This window comes from Myxocyprinus asiaticus, chromosome 18 (genome assembly GCF_019703515.2).
Source record: "Myxocyprinus asiaticus isolate MX2 ecotype Aquarium Trade chromosome 18, UBuf_Myxa_2, whole genome shotgun sequence".
NCBI classification, from domain to species: Eukaryota; Metazoa; Chordata; class Actinopteri; order Cypriniformes; family Catostomidae; genus Myxocyprinus; species Myxocyprinus asiaticus.
The window spans coordinates 47,622,346-47,641,875 of record NC_059361.1 but is presented as its reverse complement, the minus strand read 5'-3'; the positions used below and the strand labels follow the sequence as shown (position 1 = coordinate 47,641,875).

Genomic DNA, 19,530 nt, shown 5'->3' with positions numbered 1-19,530 from the left:
GCCTCCCCTCATCTCTCCCCAAGGTTCACAGGAGGCGGGGTAGACCACCGGCTGACAGAACGGCCTGAAGGGCAGCGTCTCCCCTCCAGATATGGGGGGGGGGAGTTAGTCAGACTGGTGGCGCCCCGGCCTGAATCGGGCGGGGGAGGAGTGTGACGAGGAGGAGCGCATGGCCAGAATCAGCTGATTAGTGGGAGAGCGAGATAAGGGGCAGCCAGAGACACCAGTTCGAGAGAGAGAGAGAGACGCACGCGGCCGTGTCTGTTTGTCTTGTTTTATGTTGTTTTAAGTTGAGTTTTACATTAAACCTTACATTTAATGTTCAGCCGGTTCCCGCCGCCTCCTTGCCTGTACTTGAACTGTTACAAGGCAGTAAAAAGAATTGTATTTATGATGTTTGTGTACATTTTATATCAATCATATCAGCAGTAATTCATCAAATAATTATCAAATAATGGAAAAGGGCATTATAGCCTTTCGGCATATTAAAGAGATGATTCAGGTGTCTGGATCACAGTAGTCAGCAGGGTTCCCACGCTTCCTGGAAAACCTGGAATTTTGCAATGCAGTTTTCCAGTGATGGAAAAGTCATGGAAAATGGAAAAAAAAATCTTAAATGTTTTGGAAAATAATTATTAGTCCTGGAAAATATTTTAGTAAAATAAAACTGTTTGACTGTGTAACAAGTAACAAGTTTTGTTACATGTACAAAAGCATGGTAATGATCGGGACTCGGGATAGGTGTCAAATACACACATTCGTATCGCTTTGTCACTGCTGCCGGCTACGCATTGTGAAACAACGTCAGCAGTTGACTGTTATGAACCAAGCCCTTTCACGAACATTCTCTGCTGTCATCTGCTTTGCTTCGACGAAATGGTTTAAGTATTGATAAAATGCATATGACTTTTTTGTTCAAACATTGCTGTTGTGATAACTACAAAAACATTTGAGTTGTAAACTTCAGACAATGACGGTGGTCGAACCGCAGATTATTATTTTTATGAATTCACATCTCAAGCCTGAGGTGGTAGCATGTTGATGCAGTGTTTACATATGTGAATTAATTTTCAACAATTCATCAGGGCCTGGGTAGCTCAGCAAGTAAAAACACTGACTACCACCCCTGGAGTCGCGAGTTCGAATCCAGGGCGTGCTGAGTGACTCTGGCCAGGTCTCCTAAGTAACCAAATTGGCCCGGTTGCTAGGGAGGGTAGAGTCACATGGGGTAACCTCCTCGTGGTCGCTAAAATGTGGTTCGCTCTCGGTGGGGCGCGTGGTGAGTTGTGCGTGGATGCCGCGGAGAATAGTGTGAAGCCTCCACACGCACTATATATCCGCGGTAACTTGCTCAACAAGCCACATGATAAGATGCGCGGGTCGACGGTATCAGACGTGGAGGCAACTGAGATTTGTCCTCCGCCACCCAGATTGAGGCAAGTCACTATGCCACCACGAGGACTTAGAGCGCATTGGGAACTGGGCATTACAAACTGGGGAGAAAAAAAGAAGTCAACTTTTACCATGGTTAACACAATTTGTGATGCGGAATCTCTTAATCCAATTAATATTTATAATTATATTTATTTATCACACATTATACATTTGCACATACACAGTGAAATTATTTTTTTCACATATCCCAGCTAAGCTGGGGTCAGAGTGCAGGGTCAGCCATGATACGGCGCCCCTGGAGCAGATAGGGTCAAGAGCCCAACAGTGTCATCTTGGCGGTGCTGGGGCTTGAACCCCCGACCTTCTGATCAGTAACCCAGAGCCTTAACCGCTGAGCCACCACTGCCCCAACCATCCAGTCGTAAAAATGGCATTAGCTATAAAACGCAGTGTCACAGAATTTGATACAATTTGGACGAAAGTAAATATTTGAATGCATAATTAATCAAATTACAATTGCGATATGTTCTAGTGTGATTAAACCACAAAAGGCTGAGATTTTATAAAATAAATATATAATCTGCGTGTGATGCATGCTTCAAAATAGGCGTTCCTCTTATAGGCTATTCATTATAGTGGTCGATAGATAAGGGTTTTACAGTGGTCTGTTTGTAAACCAGTGCAATGCATGTTAGTAAAAATATTTAGTATGAAAGTATTAGTATTACATTAGTGTTTATAACAGCAGAAAATTAGAAAATGTGTTTTCTGTGGTATGTTGGAGTTTTAGAAATGGCTATCATATATCTTAAAAATGAATATACAGTGGTGTGAAAAAGTGTTTGCCCCCTTCCTGATTTCTTATTTTTTTGCATGTTTGTCACACTTAAATGTTTCAGATCATCAAACAAGTTTAAATATTAGTCAAAGATAACACAAGTAAACACAAAATGCAGTTTTTAAATGAAGGTTGTTATTATTAAGGGAAAACAAAATCCAAACCTACATGGCCCTGTGTGAAAAAGTGATTGCCCCCTAAACCTAATAACTGGTTGGCCACCCTTAGCAGCAACAACTGCAATCAAGCGTTTGCGATAACTTGCAATGAGTCTTTTACAGCGCTGAATTTTGGCCCACTCATCTTTGCAGAATTGTTGTAATTCAGCCACATTGGAGGGTTTTCGAGCATGAACTGCCTTTTTAAGGTCATGCCACAGCATCTCAATAGGATTCAGGTCAGGACTTTGACTAGGCCACTCCAGTCTTAATTTTGTTTTTCTTCAGCCATTCAGAGGTGGACTTGCTGGTGTGTTTTGGATCATTGTCCTGCTGAAGAACCCAAGTTCGCTTCAGCTTGAGGTCACGAACAGATGGCCGGACATTCTCCTTCAGGATTTTTTGGTAGACAGCAGAATTCATGGTTCCATTTATCACAGCAAGTCTTCCAGGTCCTGAAGCAGCAAAACAGCCCCAGACCATCACACTACCACCACCATATTTTACTGTTGGTATGATGTTCTTTTTCTGAAATGCGGTGTTACTTTTACGCCAGATGTAATGGGACACACACCTTCCAAAAAGTTCAAATTTTGTCTCGTCAGTCCACAGAGTATTTTCCCAAAAGTCTTGGGGATCATCAAGATGTTTTCTGGCAAAAATGAGACGAGCCTTAATATTCTTTTTGCTCAGCAGGTGGTTTTTGTCTTGGAACTCTGACATGCAGGCCATTTTTGCCCAGTCTCTTTCTTATGGTGGAGTCATGAACACTGACCTTAACTGAGGCAAGTGAGGCCTGCAGTTCTTTGGATGTTGTTGTGGGGTCTTTTGTAACCTCTTGGATGAGTCGTCGCTGCGCTCTTGGGGTAATTTTGGTCGGCCGGCCACTCCTGGGAAGGTTCACCACTGTTCCATGTTTTCGCCATTTGTGGATAATGGCTCTCACTGTGGTTCTCTGGAGTCCCAAAGCTTTATAAATGGCTTTATAACCTTTTCCAGACTGATAGATCTCAATTACTTTCTCATTTGTTCCTGAATTTCTTTGGATCTTGGCATGATGTCTAGCTTTTGAAGATCTTTTGGTCTACTTCACTTTGTCAGGCAGGTCCTATTTAAGTGATTTCTTGATTGAGAACAGGTGTGGCAGTAATAATAACAACCTTCATTTACAAACTGCATTTTGTGTTTGCTTGTTATCTTTGACTAATATTTAAACTTGTTTGATGATCTGAAACATTTAAGTGTGACAAACATGCAAAAAAATAAGAAATCAGGAAGGGGGCAAACACTTTTTCACACCACTGTAAGTATCACAGCTTTTTGGGGTTTTATAATCACACTGTTCCATGCAGTGAACTGCTTATCTAGAGTTGAGAAACTAAACTACCATCAAAACCACACTGAAAGGCCAAAATAAAAGCTTGATTTAAATGAGGGGGAAAAGACAACAATACAGTATATTACTACAGTATGGTAATCTGAAGGTGCTGTAAGCGATTTTTCTTTTTTTTTTTTTTTCATGGAAAGGTATGCAAAAAAATGTTCTACTCCCTGAAAGATATTTATGAAATAAGTGTCTGAGATATCTCACCGGTCTCTGTGACAGCTGTAGACTCTGTAAACAGCAAACAAAAATGTGTCCGTGGGCCCCGGTCTCTGACACTTTCTGCCTGTCAGTCAGTTCTCATAGTGTTGTAGTTGCAGCAGATTATTGAGGCATAATGCGTTTTTGTTATGTGGCTCATAACAGTTGTCAGGTGAGGGCCCTTTTTTGCTGCTGTTTTTTTTTTTTCTTTTTTTTTTTTTTTGACAACTGTTTCTGCTCTTGAAGGTCTTAATAAAGCTCATTTGGTATCTTTGGAGTGCTGCGTTTTGGGAAAAGGGGGTGTGGCTAACCTAACGGCTCAGCTTGTGGAAATTCTAGAATGGGTAAAATCGCTTACAGCACCTTTAATTTTTACTGTGATTAAATACTAATAATGAATTAAAGCAATATCTCGCATCTGTTATGTTCTGTTGTGCAGCACTTCATTTGACAAAAATAATGCGGTTATGTTGAAAAATTATACTTTCACCGTTTTGATAAAATGTTAAACTGTTCAAATATGGAATTCCAAAAAAAATAACCATTCAGTAGCCACAATATACAGTGCATCATGACCTCTTGTGTGTTTTTGCTTGAATGTTACACCAGTGGGTACATAAAATGTCCTGGAAATTTGTGCCGTGAAAAGAGTGGGAACCCTGAGTGAGTGATGCTGTTCAGTCCTGCCAAAGTGTGTCAGATCACGGTGGTCTGCAGCATCCTCCACTATATATCGATAAGAATTGTCCCGTAAGACCATAATTGCGTGTACAGAGTGTGTTTAGCAGATTCTATCGGCGTGGGTCGCACGCCTGAAATTGAACAACCTGTCGCAGCCTTGGTGGTGTCACCTGACGAGGCTTTGCGAGGCAATGTACGCTGTCCCAGAGCACAGTGCGGGTGCACAGATTCGCTCCTTAAAGTCTGTTGCTTACTTAACCTGCAGAAATTACGATCTGCCAGCTACTCCTTGCCACTTCTTGGGGTCAGCTAACATCGACCCCTCTGTTCCTCAGTTCCTGCAGATGGCTCTGCTGTGACCCGCGAGCTGGGCATGCTGACCGCCACACAACTCTCAGCATGTTGTCAAATGTGGCTTGCCCAAGCAAGGTTGCCTGAGGACTGCAAAAAGACCCTAAGGAACCTCTCAATGTTCCTGGTCAACTCTTTGGACCGAACGTCCCGGAACTGCTAGAAAGGAAGGTGAAATTGTCACAGGCTTCTCGTCAGCTGAGACGGGTGCAGTGTAATCCTACGTTTAGGTCGCCGACCGCTCAAGCTCGCCATCGCTATGCAGTGCCAGAACAACGCTCCCGTCAACCCCCTAACCAGCAGTCACTGGCCTCACAAAGGTCTCATGTTGTCGAGGATGTTTGTGGCTTTCGGCCATCTCATTAACAGTCAGTGGGAGGACCAGGACAGCGCGCCACCCCCCCACCAACAAAAACCAAAACCTTAAGGCCTGAAGTGCTCAGACCGGCAGTCGGTCATTTTTTGATGCAACAGCTCGAATACTGAACGGACACAACACCAGACTCCTGTGTCTTGAGCAAGGGGTATACTCTACAGTTCCAACGCCAGCCGCCCAAGTTTTCGAGAATCATTTCTACGGTGGTCAGGAATGTGGTTCGTTCGAAGGCTCTCTCACAAGAAATCCGTTCACTTTTGAAGGGAGCCATAGAAAAGGTTCACCCCATCGTTCAGAAAGACTAGTTTTATTCAGCTTATTTTCTTGTTCCAAAGAAGGATGGTGGTGTCCACCTGGTTCTTGATTTAAGACGTCTGAATTTGTTTTTAAAAACACTCCCATTTCGGATGTTACGCACAGCCGACGTTCTTCGGTCTGTGTTGAGGGAAGACTGGTTTGTGAGAGTTGACCTGAAAGACGTATACTTTAATGTTCCTATTGCTGTCTGTCACAGAACATTTTTGCATTTCAGTTTTCAAAACCAAGCCTACCAGTTCAAGGTTCGTCCATTCAGTCTGTCTCTGGCTCCTTGTGTCTTCATCAGATGCATGAATTCTGTTCTGTCTCCTCTGTGGTCAAGGGGAGTTTGAATTCTGCCTTATTTGGTCGGCTGTGCACGACTCCAGGTCTCTTCTGGAACATGTGCGGAAGCTGGGCCTCTCGGTGAACGATGCAAAGATTTGTCTGGTTCCGACACAATACGTTACATTTGTAGGAATGACTCAGGATTCTTGTGCAATGTCTGCCACACTTTCACAGGTGTGGGTGACCAACATCTTATGACTACTAACTTGTTTCTGCCCCGGTGTGTCCCTGCAGTATGGGGTGCTGCTACAGTTGATAGGCATGCTGACTGCTGCTACGTCAGTGATTCCACTGGGTTTACTCCACCTCAGACCACTCCAGAGGTGGAACAACAGCTTACGTTTGAGTCCCATCAGACATCACCATCATCTGATTGTAATCTCTCACCGCTGTGTTCGCTCATTGCGTTGGTGGACTCGAGTGAAGTTCTTGGCGGCTAGGGTGCCTCTGGGTGTCATTCCCTGTCGTTGCGAGGTGGTCACGACTGACGCTTCCCTTACAGGGTGGGGAGCAACATGGAACCAGAGGGGCATCTGCAGCCGATGGACACCAGCTCAGACCACAGACTATATCAATCTGTTGGAGCTGCGTGCAGTTTACCTGGCCATGTAGTATTTCATGCCAGTCATAGAGGGGCGTCATGTGTTGGTCCAGTCCGACAACACCTCAGCAGTGTTCCAACTGAACTGTCAAGGCGGCACGAAGTCCAGCAAGTCTTTACAACTTTCAAGATTCTTACAACGTGTCTGCTCCAACTTGCATCATTGAGAGCGGTTCATCTTCTGGGGTCAACCAACCAGGTAGCAGATGCACTTACCAGGGGCCGGATTCACCCAGGAGAGTGGAGGCTCCATCCAAAGGTAGTGCAGGGAATTTGGCAGAGGTTCGGCGAGGCAGAGGTGATGTTTTTCCGTCAGAGTCAACCACTCATTGTCGCTTGTGGTTTGCAAAGACGGAGGCATCCAACCCCTTGGGTCAGGACGCACTGTCTAATGAATGGCCAAACTGTCTGGTTTATGCATTTCCTCTTGTTGTGGGAAACATTGCACAGGGTCTTTCTGTACAATCACAGAGTGCTCCTGGTGGCACCACGGTGGCCGGACAGGCCTTGGTTCCCTCTGCTGTGGAAGCTTTTAGCAGGCAGTCCATGGCAACTTTCCCTCAGGAGGAATCTTCTCTCCCAGCTGTACAGCTGCATCTGGCACCCAGAGCCAGCACGCCTGCAGATTTGGGTTTGGCCTCTGGGTCCAATCCTCTTCTAGAGTGTCATTAACACTGGTTGTTAGGGAGGGTAGAGTCACATGGGGTAACCTCCTCGTGGTCGCTATAATGTGGTTCTCGCTCTCGGTGGGGTCGTGTGGTGAGTTGTGCATGGATGCTGCAGAGAATAGCGTGAAGCCTCCGTGTGCTATGTCTCCGCGGTAACGCCCTCAACAAGCCACGTGATAAGATGCATGGATTGACTGTTTCAGATGCAGAGGCAACTGAGATTCATCCTCCGCTTGAGGCGAGTCACTATGACACCACGAGGACTTAGAGTGCATTGGGAATTGGGCATTCCAAATTGGGGAGAAAATAAAAAAAAAGAATGTGAAATGTCAGAAAAACAGCAGAGAGAGTGATTTATTTCAGCTTTTATTTCTTTCATCACATTCCCAGTGGGTCAGAAGTTTACATAAACTTTGTTAGTATTTGGTAGCATTGCCTTAAATTGTTTGTACTTTGGTCAGAACGTTTTGGGTAGCCTTCCACAAGCTTCTCACAAGAAGTTGCTGGAATTTTGGCCCATTCCTCCAGACAGAACTGGTGTAACTAAGTCAGGTTTGTAAGCCTCCTTGCTCACACACACTTTTTCAGTTCTGCCCACAAATTTTCTATCGGATCGAGGTCTGGGCTTTGTGATGGCCACTCCAATACCTTGACTTTGTTGTCCTTAAGCCATTTTGCCACAACTTTGGAGGTATGCTTGGGGTCATTGTCCATTTGGAAGACCCATTTGCGACTGAGCTTTAACTTCTTAGCTGATGTCTTGAGATCTTGCTTCAATTTATCAACATAATATTCCTTCCTAATGATGCCATCTATTTTGTGAAGTGCACCAGTCCCTCCTGCAGCAAAGTACCCCCACAACATGATGCTGCCACCCCCATGCTTCACGATTGGGATGATGATCTTCGGCTTGCAAGCCTCACCCTTTTTCCTCCAAACATAACAATGGTCATTATGGCCAAACAGTTCGATTTTTGTTTCATCAGACCAGAGGACATTTCTCCAAAAAGTAAGATCTTTGTCCCCATGTGCACTTACAAACATAGTCTGGCTTTTTTATGGCAGTTTTGGAGCACTGGCTTCTTTCTTGCTGAGCATCCTTTCAGGTTATGTCTATATAGGACTTGTTTTACTGTGGATATAGATACTTGTCTACCTGTTTCCTCCAGCATCTCCACAAGGTCCTTTGCTGTTGTTCTGGGATTGATTTGCACTTTTTGCACCAAACTATGTTCATCTCTAGGAGACAGAATGCGTCTCCTTCCTGAGCGGTATGATGGCTGCGTGGTCCCATGGTGTTTAGACTTGCATACTATTGTTTGGACGGATGAACGTGATACCTTCAGGCGTTTGGAAATTGCTCCCAAGGATGAACCAGATTTGTGGAGGTCCACAATTGTTTGTTTTTTTTGTTTTTTTTTTTGTTTTTTTTGTTTTTCTCTCGAGTTCTTGGCTGATTTTGTTTGATTTTCCAATGATGTCAAGCAAGGAGGCACTGAGTTTGAAGGTAGGCATTAAAATGCATCCACAGGTACATCTCCAATTCAGTACACCTCCAATCAGAAGCTAATTGTCTAAAGGCCTGACATTTTATGGAATTTTCAAAGCTGCTTAAAGGCACAGTTAACTTGGTGTATAAACTTCTGATCCACTGGAATTGTGATATAGTCAATTAAAAGTGAAACAGTCTGTCTGTAAACAATTGTTGGAAAAATTACTCGTGTCATACACAAAGTAGATGTCCTAAACGACTTTCCAAAACTATACTTTGCTAATATTAAATCTGTGGAGTGGTTAAAAAATGAGTTTTAATGACTTCAAACTAAGTGATTGTAAACTTCTGACTCCGACTGTAAAAAAGATAACTTGATTGGTATATTTGATCATTCGAATTTCTAACACCAGCAGGAACTAGCAGCAAGTTTCATCAATCATACTTTGTTTATGAATGGGCGAAGGCATTTACCAGTGGAAAAGAAAAATCAAACTACCTTATTTGCAAGTCTGTAATAAAAACAGCAGTATTAAATAATAAATCTAAAATAAAAAGATGCAGCAGTGTTAAATTATTCAGTTTTTTTATGTAAATATCCTTTGAAATTAGTATATTTCATCATGTAATATTCATTCATTTTAGTCTGTTTTATGCGGACTAAAATGGCATATAATTTGTCAACAAAAATAATCTTTAAATGATAATGTGCAAAATGAGAAAATAGCATGTGTCAGTGTGACAGACCAAACTTTTATCAAATATTTAGAAAAAATATATTAACATTCTTAATTTAAGTATGTATTAAACTTAAAAGATTGTCTACATACAAAATACTGTACAATTGTCCTTGTGAAAACCTGAGCTCCTGAAATAATGGCAAATAATGAATGTATACTGAAGTATAAGATAATCTTGAGAAGTTAGCCTACTGTATTCCTAACTTTTCATGCTACATACTGTTATTAATTGCGTGTAGCGTGTCATTTGGATGACATATTCACAATACAAGTTAGGCACGTTATGAATAGTGCATAACTTCAAATTCACCTGTTAATCCGCTTCATTTTCTGTTGAAGAGGTTTGCAGGTCTTGCACTGTTAATATCTTGCAGTGTAATTCTTTCCTCATAATTTTTTCATCAACAGTATGCTTTAATATAATCATTTAATTATCGTCATGATGATGCTTTTCATCTCGTTTTTGTTATCGTTGTTTGGAAAAATCTGCTGCTAAGCTAGCAATACAGACTGGTTAATGTACACAATAAAGGTTCAAAATGCCAATTGTATGTTTGCGGTTCACTTTATTGACATTCAACACTTCCACTGGGTCCTCCACCTTCACGGTGGGAGGTAATAAGGATGAATGTCTTCTCAGATGGGGTGGAGTCTGGTGCCAGACTGTTTTGCCAACCAGTGCTAGCGGTGCTTATAATCGATTACATCCATGCTAGTTTCCTCTCCCTTGCATTCCCGGATGTCATCCTTGAATTTTGCACCCTGAATTTCCCAACCTGAATATTGAGACCTGAATTTCCCAACATGTAATCCACCACTTGAATAATAAAACCTGAATTCAAAACCCAAATATCTAGGAGGTGAATTCACACCGCAAGAATTTTCAGTATCCAAATCAAATTACACTGTCTTTTTTCAAGATCATGAATTCTGAGTCTTTTTCAAATTCAAGCTCTGGTAAGAATTATGACGCCATAAAAATGTTGTTCTTAATGTTCATTGACTACTGTCACCGGTTTATAAATTAATATTTTGTTGTGTCACTCTCTCATTTGTTATTGTATTGTGTGTTTGGCAGGCGTATCTGTTATCAGGAGGTGTCTCAGTGTTTTGGAGTGTTGTCCAGTAGAGTGGAAATGCAGGACGCCAGTGGAAGTACAGCAGCGGTGCGCCCCAGTGCCAGTACACAGGTTTGTGTGTGTGTCAGGGTGTACAGATGGCTCAGAAAGCTCTAGTTCACTGATTCCCAACCAGGGGTACGCGTTCCTCAGGGGGTAAGTGAGCAGGTTCCAGGGGGTACATGAAAACTGTTGGATTGGATGTTTTTTATAATTAATTGTAATCTTTATTTGAACGATCTTAAACAATGTAATGCGATTCAAAGACGCAATCCATTTGTCATTGATAATGTCTCTTTTAATATCCTTTCTGTTCTTTACTGTCATTTGTTGATCAAAAAACAAATAAATAAAAGGTAAAATAAAATCGGTAAAATTTGTATTTCCCAGTGTACAGTTAGAAGATCCTGTGTAATTAACAGCATTATTCTGCTCTAACTGTGCATTTCACAGCTCATTTGGCCTGGTTTTGATTTTGTTGTTGTTGAAAAACATCATAAATGATATTTATATATAAATTATATTTGTATATTTATATATAAATGTTAATTATCCTTTGGTACACATCTATGGTTTTGTGTCGATGTAGGGGGGTACTCTAGCCTTACTGATGATGCTGTAGGTGTACTTATGGCAAAAAAGGTTGGGAAACACGGCTCTGTTCCAACAACTTACCTGTTCATTAATGACATAAACTAGAATTTTAATTTTAATTTTATTTTTTGGCTTTGATATTTTTAGACAGCATGGTAAAACCCCTCTGAGAGTAGTTGAGTTTTTAAAGTCTTCCCCTTTCAGTAATACGGCTACTGTCATACACATTCAGATGGACGCCACAAGCATTTATACGGGTCTGATCGGTGTTAAATGGATATGACTTTAAAAGGCTTTTTCACACCAAAAAAATTTTTTTTTACCACAGTGAAGATTTGAATAGAAACAATAGATTCCTATAGAGCTTTTCACACCGGGAGCGAACATTTGTGCGCCGACAGTGAGTTTTTTTTTTGTTTTTTATGGTTAGTGACTGACTTTCTCTCTCTCTCTTTTATTTATTTATTTATTTATTAATTTTTTTGCCTGGTGGTGAAATGCCCTGACCATACAGTTTGAGCTTTGGATCACTTGACAGGAGCTTCTGCATTTACCAAAACCAGCACAATTTGTGGCGCTAAGGCACAGAAAGCTGTTTTGCTCACCAACATTTTTAAGCATTCTTTTATATTTAAAATGTAGAATGGCAACAACATTAGTATCAGTTTTCTTCCTTTTGATAACCTTTGTTTTAACCATTAATATTATTTTTACACTGGATTCTTTCTAATCGCTCCTCAAACTGTGCATTCATGATTAAACTGTCTGCCAACTTTTTCTGCAGGTGAATTGAAATAGTTTGAAATTGTCTTGAATGTTTTCTTTCTCGTTGAGCAAATCAACAAACTCATCATCGCTGCTGCAGCTTGTAGAGAAAACACTGGTTATGTATGTAACTGTGGTTCTATGACTGAGTGGAAGACCACCAGAGGCAGTACTCAAAGCATTAGTGGAAAACACTTGTGGTTTGACCGAGAATCTAATTAGAAAGTTGTCACCCCGTGACGCATGACGTGTCTTCAGCTATAAAAATCCCTGAACACGTCAGCTCGATCTCTAGATAGCTAATTCTTGTGAATTCCGAGTGACCAGAGACTCTGGCAGTCTTCCACTCAGTCATAGAACCACAGTTACACACGTAACCAGTGTTCTATTTCCTTTCGTTCCAGACCGCCAAAGGCAGTACTGAAAATACTAGTGGAAGATGAATACCTACGCGGTCACAAGGAATCACCTTGCGATGCATCAGTGCAGCTAGAGAGCTTCGCAGCACACACTGCTGGCAGGGGAGTCACATTCAGTCTGTAGAAATGAGAAAAAGTGCAGGCTGAAGCCCATGTTGCTGCTGCACAAATTTCAGAGAGCGATACACCTCTGAGCGCTGCCCAAGATGTTGCGAGAGCACGCGTAGAGTGACGGTGAATAGATGAGGGGACAGGACGCCCTGGAGACTTGATTCATAAGAAATTACCTACGTCACCCAGTGCGCTAGTCTCTTCTTGGAGAGCCAATCCCTTTGCGTGCATCACTAAAGGAAACAAACAATTGGTCAGTCTTGCGCCAGGCTGCTGTTCTGTCAATGTAAACCTTCAAAGACCTAACTTGACATAGCTCAACCCGCATGTCAGCCTGATCTAGTGGCAGAGCAGCCAACACAATGGGCTAATTCATAAATTGTGGAGACAATGTCTTCGGAAAAAATGCTGGATTGGCCACAATGAAACATTATTAAAATCAGGCCCCCAGCGCAAACAGGAAGTGCTCACTGATAATGTGTGGAGTTCACTCACGCTTCGCTGTTGTAATGGTCAAGAGGCATGCAGTCTTCAAAGACAGCCATTTAATGTCAGAGTCCATTATAGGCTCAAATGATGCTTGGCATATGGAATTGGCTTTGCACATCCCATGGAGGGCACAGAAGATTAGCCCCTTTCAAAAAGGCCACAACTAACCAGTCAGACTCAAGTAAGACACTGATCACCTCAGAACGGTTGGCTGCCAAAGCTGCTACATACACCTTGATTGTAGAAGCAGAACATCCAAGCTCTAAAAGATTTTGCAAAATATCTAAAATCCGTCCTACAAAAAAGTGTAGTGAATCAGCGGCATGGTCTCTGCACCAGTCACAGAACACCTTCCACTTACTAGCTTACAATTTTCGTGTAGATGCTGCAAAAGCATTCAAAACAGTGTCTCTGGCCACCTGTGAACACACCAAGAGGGGCCCGGTGGACCCAGTGGCCACATCCACAATTTCGACCGGTCTGGGTGAGGATGCCAAACTCTCCCCTCCAACTGAGTCAGCAGATCTGATCTGCTGGGTAGAGGACAATGTGGCCCTGCTAACAATGACGGGAGGGTCTGAAACCATGGCCTCAAAGGCCATTGAGGATCAACTAACAGCAGACGGTGGCCGCAGTCACGCACGCGGCACAGTGTTCTCCAAATCAGTGGTAACGGGGGGGGGAGCATACAACATTACTTCCAGACAATTGTGAGCCAGTGCATCCAGGCCCAGTGATTCTGGCTCGTCTGTCAGAGAGACCCAACGAGGGCAGTGAGTTGTCTGACTGTCTGCGAACACATTGACTACTGCGGTCCCATAAATCCGCCATATCATCTGCACCACCTCCGGGTGTGGTCTGCAATCTCCCTGTAACACCAGAGAGCGTCTGCGGCATGGTTGAGTCGACCGGGCAGGTAAACCCCTCGAATGGAAAGAAGGATTGCTTGAGCCCATATTAGCAGAATGTGAGCAACTTGAAGTGCGCTCCGTGACCTTGTGCCCCCCTGATAATTGATGAAAAAAAGCGTTGCCACGTTGTCTGTGCGCACCAAGATTTGTTTGTCCCTGAGCACCATTTGAAAATGGAGTAGAGTGAGAAACACTGCAGTCAATTCCAGAATGTTTATATGTGCTGTGCACAAAGCCCCACTCACTCTTCTGCCATTCACTCCTCTCTGGCACCAGACTCCACCCCATCTGAGAAGACTGGCATTCGTCCTTATTACCTCCCACCGTGAAGGTGGAGGACCCAGTGGAACTCCTTTGAGGAGGAACTGCTTCCGTGACCATGTAGCCAGGGCTTGAGTGCAACGGTGTGTGATTTTTTTTTTTTTTTTTTTTTTTTTTTTTGACCCTTGCATATTTGTCCCGCACTGGACAAGGCTGCGTCTGAATGAGCCAGCGTTAGAATGGTCTCAGCCATAGCAATCCCAGTGGCACCACTGCTGTTGCCACTGTGAGCTTCCCTAAGAGCCTCATTAAGGTAATGTAGCGCTTGGTGTGGCCCACCCGAAGAAGCTTCCCTGCTTTCAAAATCGATTGTATCCTCTCCAATGTGGGGGAGGTCAGCACTGTGGGAGAGTTGAGTGTCAGACCTATGAAATGGTGGACTGAGTTGGGACAAGCCTGCATTTGTCCCAATTCTCTGTGAACCCCAAAGACGTAATATGGTCCAGTAACTGGCGAGTTTGATCCATTGCCTGCTGTGGTGATGCCGCACAGACAAGCCAATTGTCCAGGTATGGCAACACTCTCATGCCGTTCCTTTGGTGTGGTTCTAGTGCAGCCTGGATGCACTTTGAAAACACACTTGGTGCCAGGAAGAGGCCAAACGGGAGAACTCTGAAATATTTGACCCATAAATGAAAACCAAAGGAATCGCCTGTGTTCCAGAACAATTGGAATATGAAAGTAGGCTCCATTAAATCTAGCATAATGGCCTGTAAAACATCTGCTGTGTGCAGCATTCGGATTGGCAGGAACTTTAGAACATTTAAATTCCTTAAATCTAAGATTGGCCGAAATCTGCCATCTTTCTTTGTGACCAGAAAGTAATTGGAAAAGAATCCCCCGGGTTGAACTTGGGGGTTGACACGTTCTATGGCTCCTTTGCGCAGCAATACCTGAACTTCGTGTGCAAGGGTGTCTATCTGGCGTGGATTGTAAACTACTGTGGGTCTCACGCCAGTGTGTACAGGAGGTAGACGGCGAAACTGTAAACGATAGCCTCTTGAGAGGATAGTCAGCAGCCACTGGTTTGTTGTTATTGATCTTCAATGAGCCAGATGACTCTCCATGAAACACAGTCGAACTTTCCACATCAGCACTCCTGTCTGCAGAGATGGGGGGTGACAATGGGTCCTTGGTGTTGCATGTGAGACTGCCCTGTAGTAAGGTGCCACCACGTCTGGCAGGAGGACGTGGAGGATGGATGCTCCGACAGCGAAACTGATGAGGAGGCTTAAATGTAGGTTTTGCACCAACATTCTGATAGCAAACAACAGGGGTCACTGTAGGTGCACTGGTCCCTGAAGCTGTCCCTACATGATGGGAATGAGTCTGACTCTGACACTCATTGACAGACGATGATCGACAATATCGGGAAATGGCAAAACCATGGATCTGAGAAGTTGCCAGATATATTAAACAGTAGCTCAGGGTGTGAAAATAGCACCCACCGAGTGTGACGGCTGAATTGAGTTCGCAAGCTCCTCGTTGAAATGTATTTCATGCGTGGGTAATTTTGCTCATCTACCCGCAACAGGTGGGCGACCTGTAAGACGTCTCGGAGTGACACATTACAAGAAATGCTGCAAGTCACAAAGACACACACTTTAAAAAAAAAAACACATTTTTATCCCCTTTTCTCCCAATTTGGAATGCCCAATTCCCACTACTTAGTAGGTCCTCATGGTGGCGCGGTTACCTCAATCCGGGTGGCGGAGGACAAGACTCAGTTGCCTCAGATTCTGAGACCGCCAATCCGCACATCTTATCACGTGGCTCGTTGTGCATGACATCACAGAGACCCACAGCACGGGAGGCTCATGCTACTCTCTGCGATCCACGCACAACTTACCACGTGCCCCATTGAGAGCGAGAACCCTTAATCGTGACCACATGGAGGTTACCCCATGTGACTCTACCCTCCCTAGCAACTGGGCCAATTTGTTTGCTTAGGAGAGCTGGCTAGATTCACTCAGCATGCCCTGGATTCGAACTCGCGACTCCAGGGGTGGTACAAAGACATGCACTTGAAGAAACACTTTATTATATTTATAAGAACAGACAAAAGAAAAGCTGTCAATGATCGTGTCTGTCTTGTTGAACAAGCGCATGTAAAGAGTTTTCACTCTTTTTCTCTTGCTTTATTCATCTGAAAACTGTTTGCAAGAATAATGTCGTCTATGAGAATGCTGCAAATTATCTCCGATCATCTTAGGAGGTGCTGTGGGTTTAGTTCGCTTTATTTCCACCCGGTTAACATGCATTGTGAACGCAACACTGCAGGTTCAGTAAAAGAGAGATATATATATATATATATATATATATTTGTATTAAAGAAACAAAGACGAAAGTGATTAAATTATAAAGTAATACGACATGTTCAAATTGAACCTAAAACTGAGTTCTATTTCATTTGACCAAAACGCAATACAAACACAAATTCGATAAGAACACATTTGGCAGCATTATTTTGGGAACACAAGGGAATTTATTAGGCTAATTTATTATGAATATTATTGTCTTTATGATTGTCTTTAGTTCTTGATCTGTAGGCTATATGTAATTTAGACATAGGGATGCTCGAAGAAGGCAGCAAATCCTCTGCAGAGGATTCCAGACCTGCCAGTCCCGCTCGATGCACAGCAAGAGGCTTTATGGAGCAATTAGAGCATGGGTCATACATGGCCTCTTTAAGATAGTCCACTCCAAGGCAAGCAGGGCACTGATTATGTCCATCCATGATATTCATCGCATTAGGGCATGTAGAACATCTAGATGTATCCATACTGACTTCAGTACTCACCTAAAAGCAATCCAATGGGTTTAAATCCAGCTCTCGTTAACGACACTCGCGTAAGTTTCATATCCAGCGAGAAACAAACAATGATCCTGCACTCATTAAACCTAGGCAACCAGGGCTTCAGAGTGCATGTGTTTACAAAGATATACAAACTTACAGGCAGCCAGAAGTTTGAAACCTCTCGTGGGTGCTTCCCGGAGAAAACACTCGTAAACGGCGCTTCCCGATCGCGAGCAGCGAATCCCGGAGAAAACCACTCGTAATCCAATCCGTAAACACGGTGACAAAACAGTTTGTGGATGTCAGCTGAAGCACTCATCAAAACAAACTGGCCAAGATATTGTCACAATCGATTTCGTCAAGCGAAAATGAAGAAGAGATCGAGCTGAGGTGTTCAGGGGTTTTTATAGCTAAAGACACATCATGCGTCACGTGGTGACAAATTTACAATTCGATTCTTGGTCAAAGCGCAATAATTTTCCACTAGTGCTTTCAGTACTGCCTCTGGCGATCTTGAATGAAAGGAAATAGAACACCCCTCCCGATCAGCTCTCTCACTTGTGAGGTTGTTTTGGAATCTTTTTAAGTAGTTCCTCTTACCAGTGATGGACCAGCTGAATGGTGCGTTGCGCCACTGTCTATAAAATTGACTGGATCAGCGACACCTATTGTAAAAGCATGAATGTGCTAACTGTGAGCATTGGGCACATTGCTTTTGGTGTGAAGGAGCCTTAAACCTGCCTAATTAAACAGGGCTTCTTTAAGACTTAAAAGTCAACTAGACATTCAGGCAACCCACAGACTAGTCGATTATGATGATAGCTAGTTTTGCACATCCCTAGTGTGGACACATTAAAATAACTACTTTATAAATTAAACCTAATTTACTTTGTACAAGTGATTCAATAGCATCATCAGAGTCATGTGAGAGATGTTTTGATCGTGTGTGTTTGTATTCAGGCATTGTCCAGCAGCGTGAGCTCCAGTAAACTGTTCCCCAGCAGCACTTCACCTCATGAGACATCATTTGGAGAGGAGGTGGAGGTGCACAGTCTGCTGGTGGTGGATCAGCACACATTTGAGGGTGCGTTCATACTTTATAACACTTACTTGAGCTTCAATCTCTCTGTACGGGAATGTGTGTTTTAAAGGGGCATTCAGTAATTCTTTAGCTAGCGTTAGCATTGCTCTGCTTCGTGTACTTTAAGTACCTATTCAACAGTGCTGTTGGGCGTTGTACTGCCATCTTTCAACGTGGATAAGCATGATCATCTTTGGAATATTATTTGCATCTGGAAAATGTCGGAGTTTGAGGTAATTTCTAAAGTTATTTATTACTACTATAATTGCTTTGCCTACAAACAAACGTCAGGATTCAAGCGAAAAGACTTCTATAGTTAAGGACAGATTATTATTGTTCCTCGTATCAATAAACTTTGGAGACAGTCTATGCTTCATGTTATTTCTAAAGACAGTTATTACCTTTATTAGAGAACTGCTTAGCGTAAAATAAACCTCAGTTATCTAGCGATTAAAGAATGTTATGGTAAAGGAAAGATTAGAGTTGTTTTTGATTATCAAATTTAGCATGTCCATGAATACTGTTTTTGATTAACTTATTTTTTTTCCAATCAACCAAAGTCATGGTTTACACAAAATCCACAACAATCGCTGTGCCAAGCTACTAAACAAATGAAGATGTAGATGCCTTACCATTACTGATGTTTACTCTAGTTTTTTGCATTTGCCAGTCTTTCCGTCTTCTTGCTTCAGACCTTTTTTTGGTTCTCCTGCAGTACAGTTACAGAATCTCCTGTTGTCTCTGCTTCTAAAGCATGATAATAAGTATTTTCCATTGTTTTGCTCTTCGCATCACCAAACAACACTGTTCTAAGCATAGTCAAGCATATCTACATAGGCGGCAGCCAGTGAGCATGAGGATTCTCTTCGACGTTTAGTGAATCACAGCAGGTCATGTGATTTCAACATGGCGAAACACATTGAAGGGGTGACCCGCACACCATGTGTAATAACACTTTTTATAGAAAACTATTATGAGTACAGTCTTCATCTCATCTGAGTCTACACCATTCAGACCACTCTTCACAAAAACACAATTCATTTGTTAATGTGTAAAACTTTTTAAATTAGCCCTAAATTACTGAATGCACCTTTAAATGGAAAGCATTATTTCTTCCTGCTGCAGTGTTACACGGCCATCAGTTCCTGCAGAATGAGTATGCACTGAGTATGGTGTCCTGTAAGCTGGGCAGAGATCCTGCTGTGTACTTTATCGTCGGCACGGCCATGGTGTATCCAGAAGAGGCGGAGCCTAAACAGGGACGCATCATTGTCTTTCACTATACAGATGGTAAGAGCGCATTACAGTCCTTTTTTTTTTTTTTATTTCAAATCTAGCTTAGAACAAGTTTATTCAAGTTTGTTTCATACAGTTTTATAATACCATTTTTGTAT

At 42.7% G+C, this 19,530-nt stretch overlaps 1 protein-coding gene across 1 annotated transcript in view; it reads left to right on the top strand.

Annotated features, from left to right (window-relative positions):
- Window positions 1–19,530, top strand: part of LOC127456167 (DNA damage-binding protein 1-like) — a 79,562-nt gene that overhangs the window by 47,706 nt on the left and 12,326 nt on the right. Inside the window, exons 18-20 of the mRNA XM_051724516.1 lie at window positions 10,609–10,720; window positions 18,016–18,139; window positions 19,262–19,426. Of these exons, the coding sequence (XP_051580476.1) occupies window positions 10,609–10,720; window positions 18,016–18,139; window positions 19,262–19,426 (401 nt within the window). The remainder of the gene's footprint in view (window positions 1–10,608; window positions 10,721–18,015; window positions 18,140–19,261; window positions 19,427–19,530) is intronic.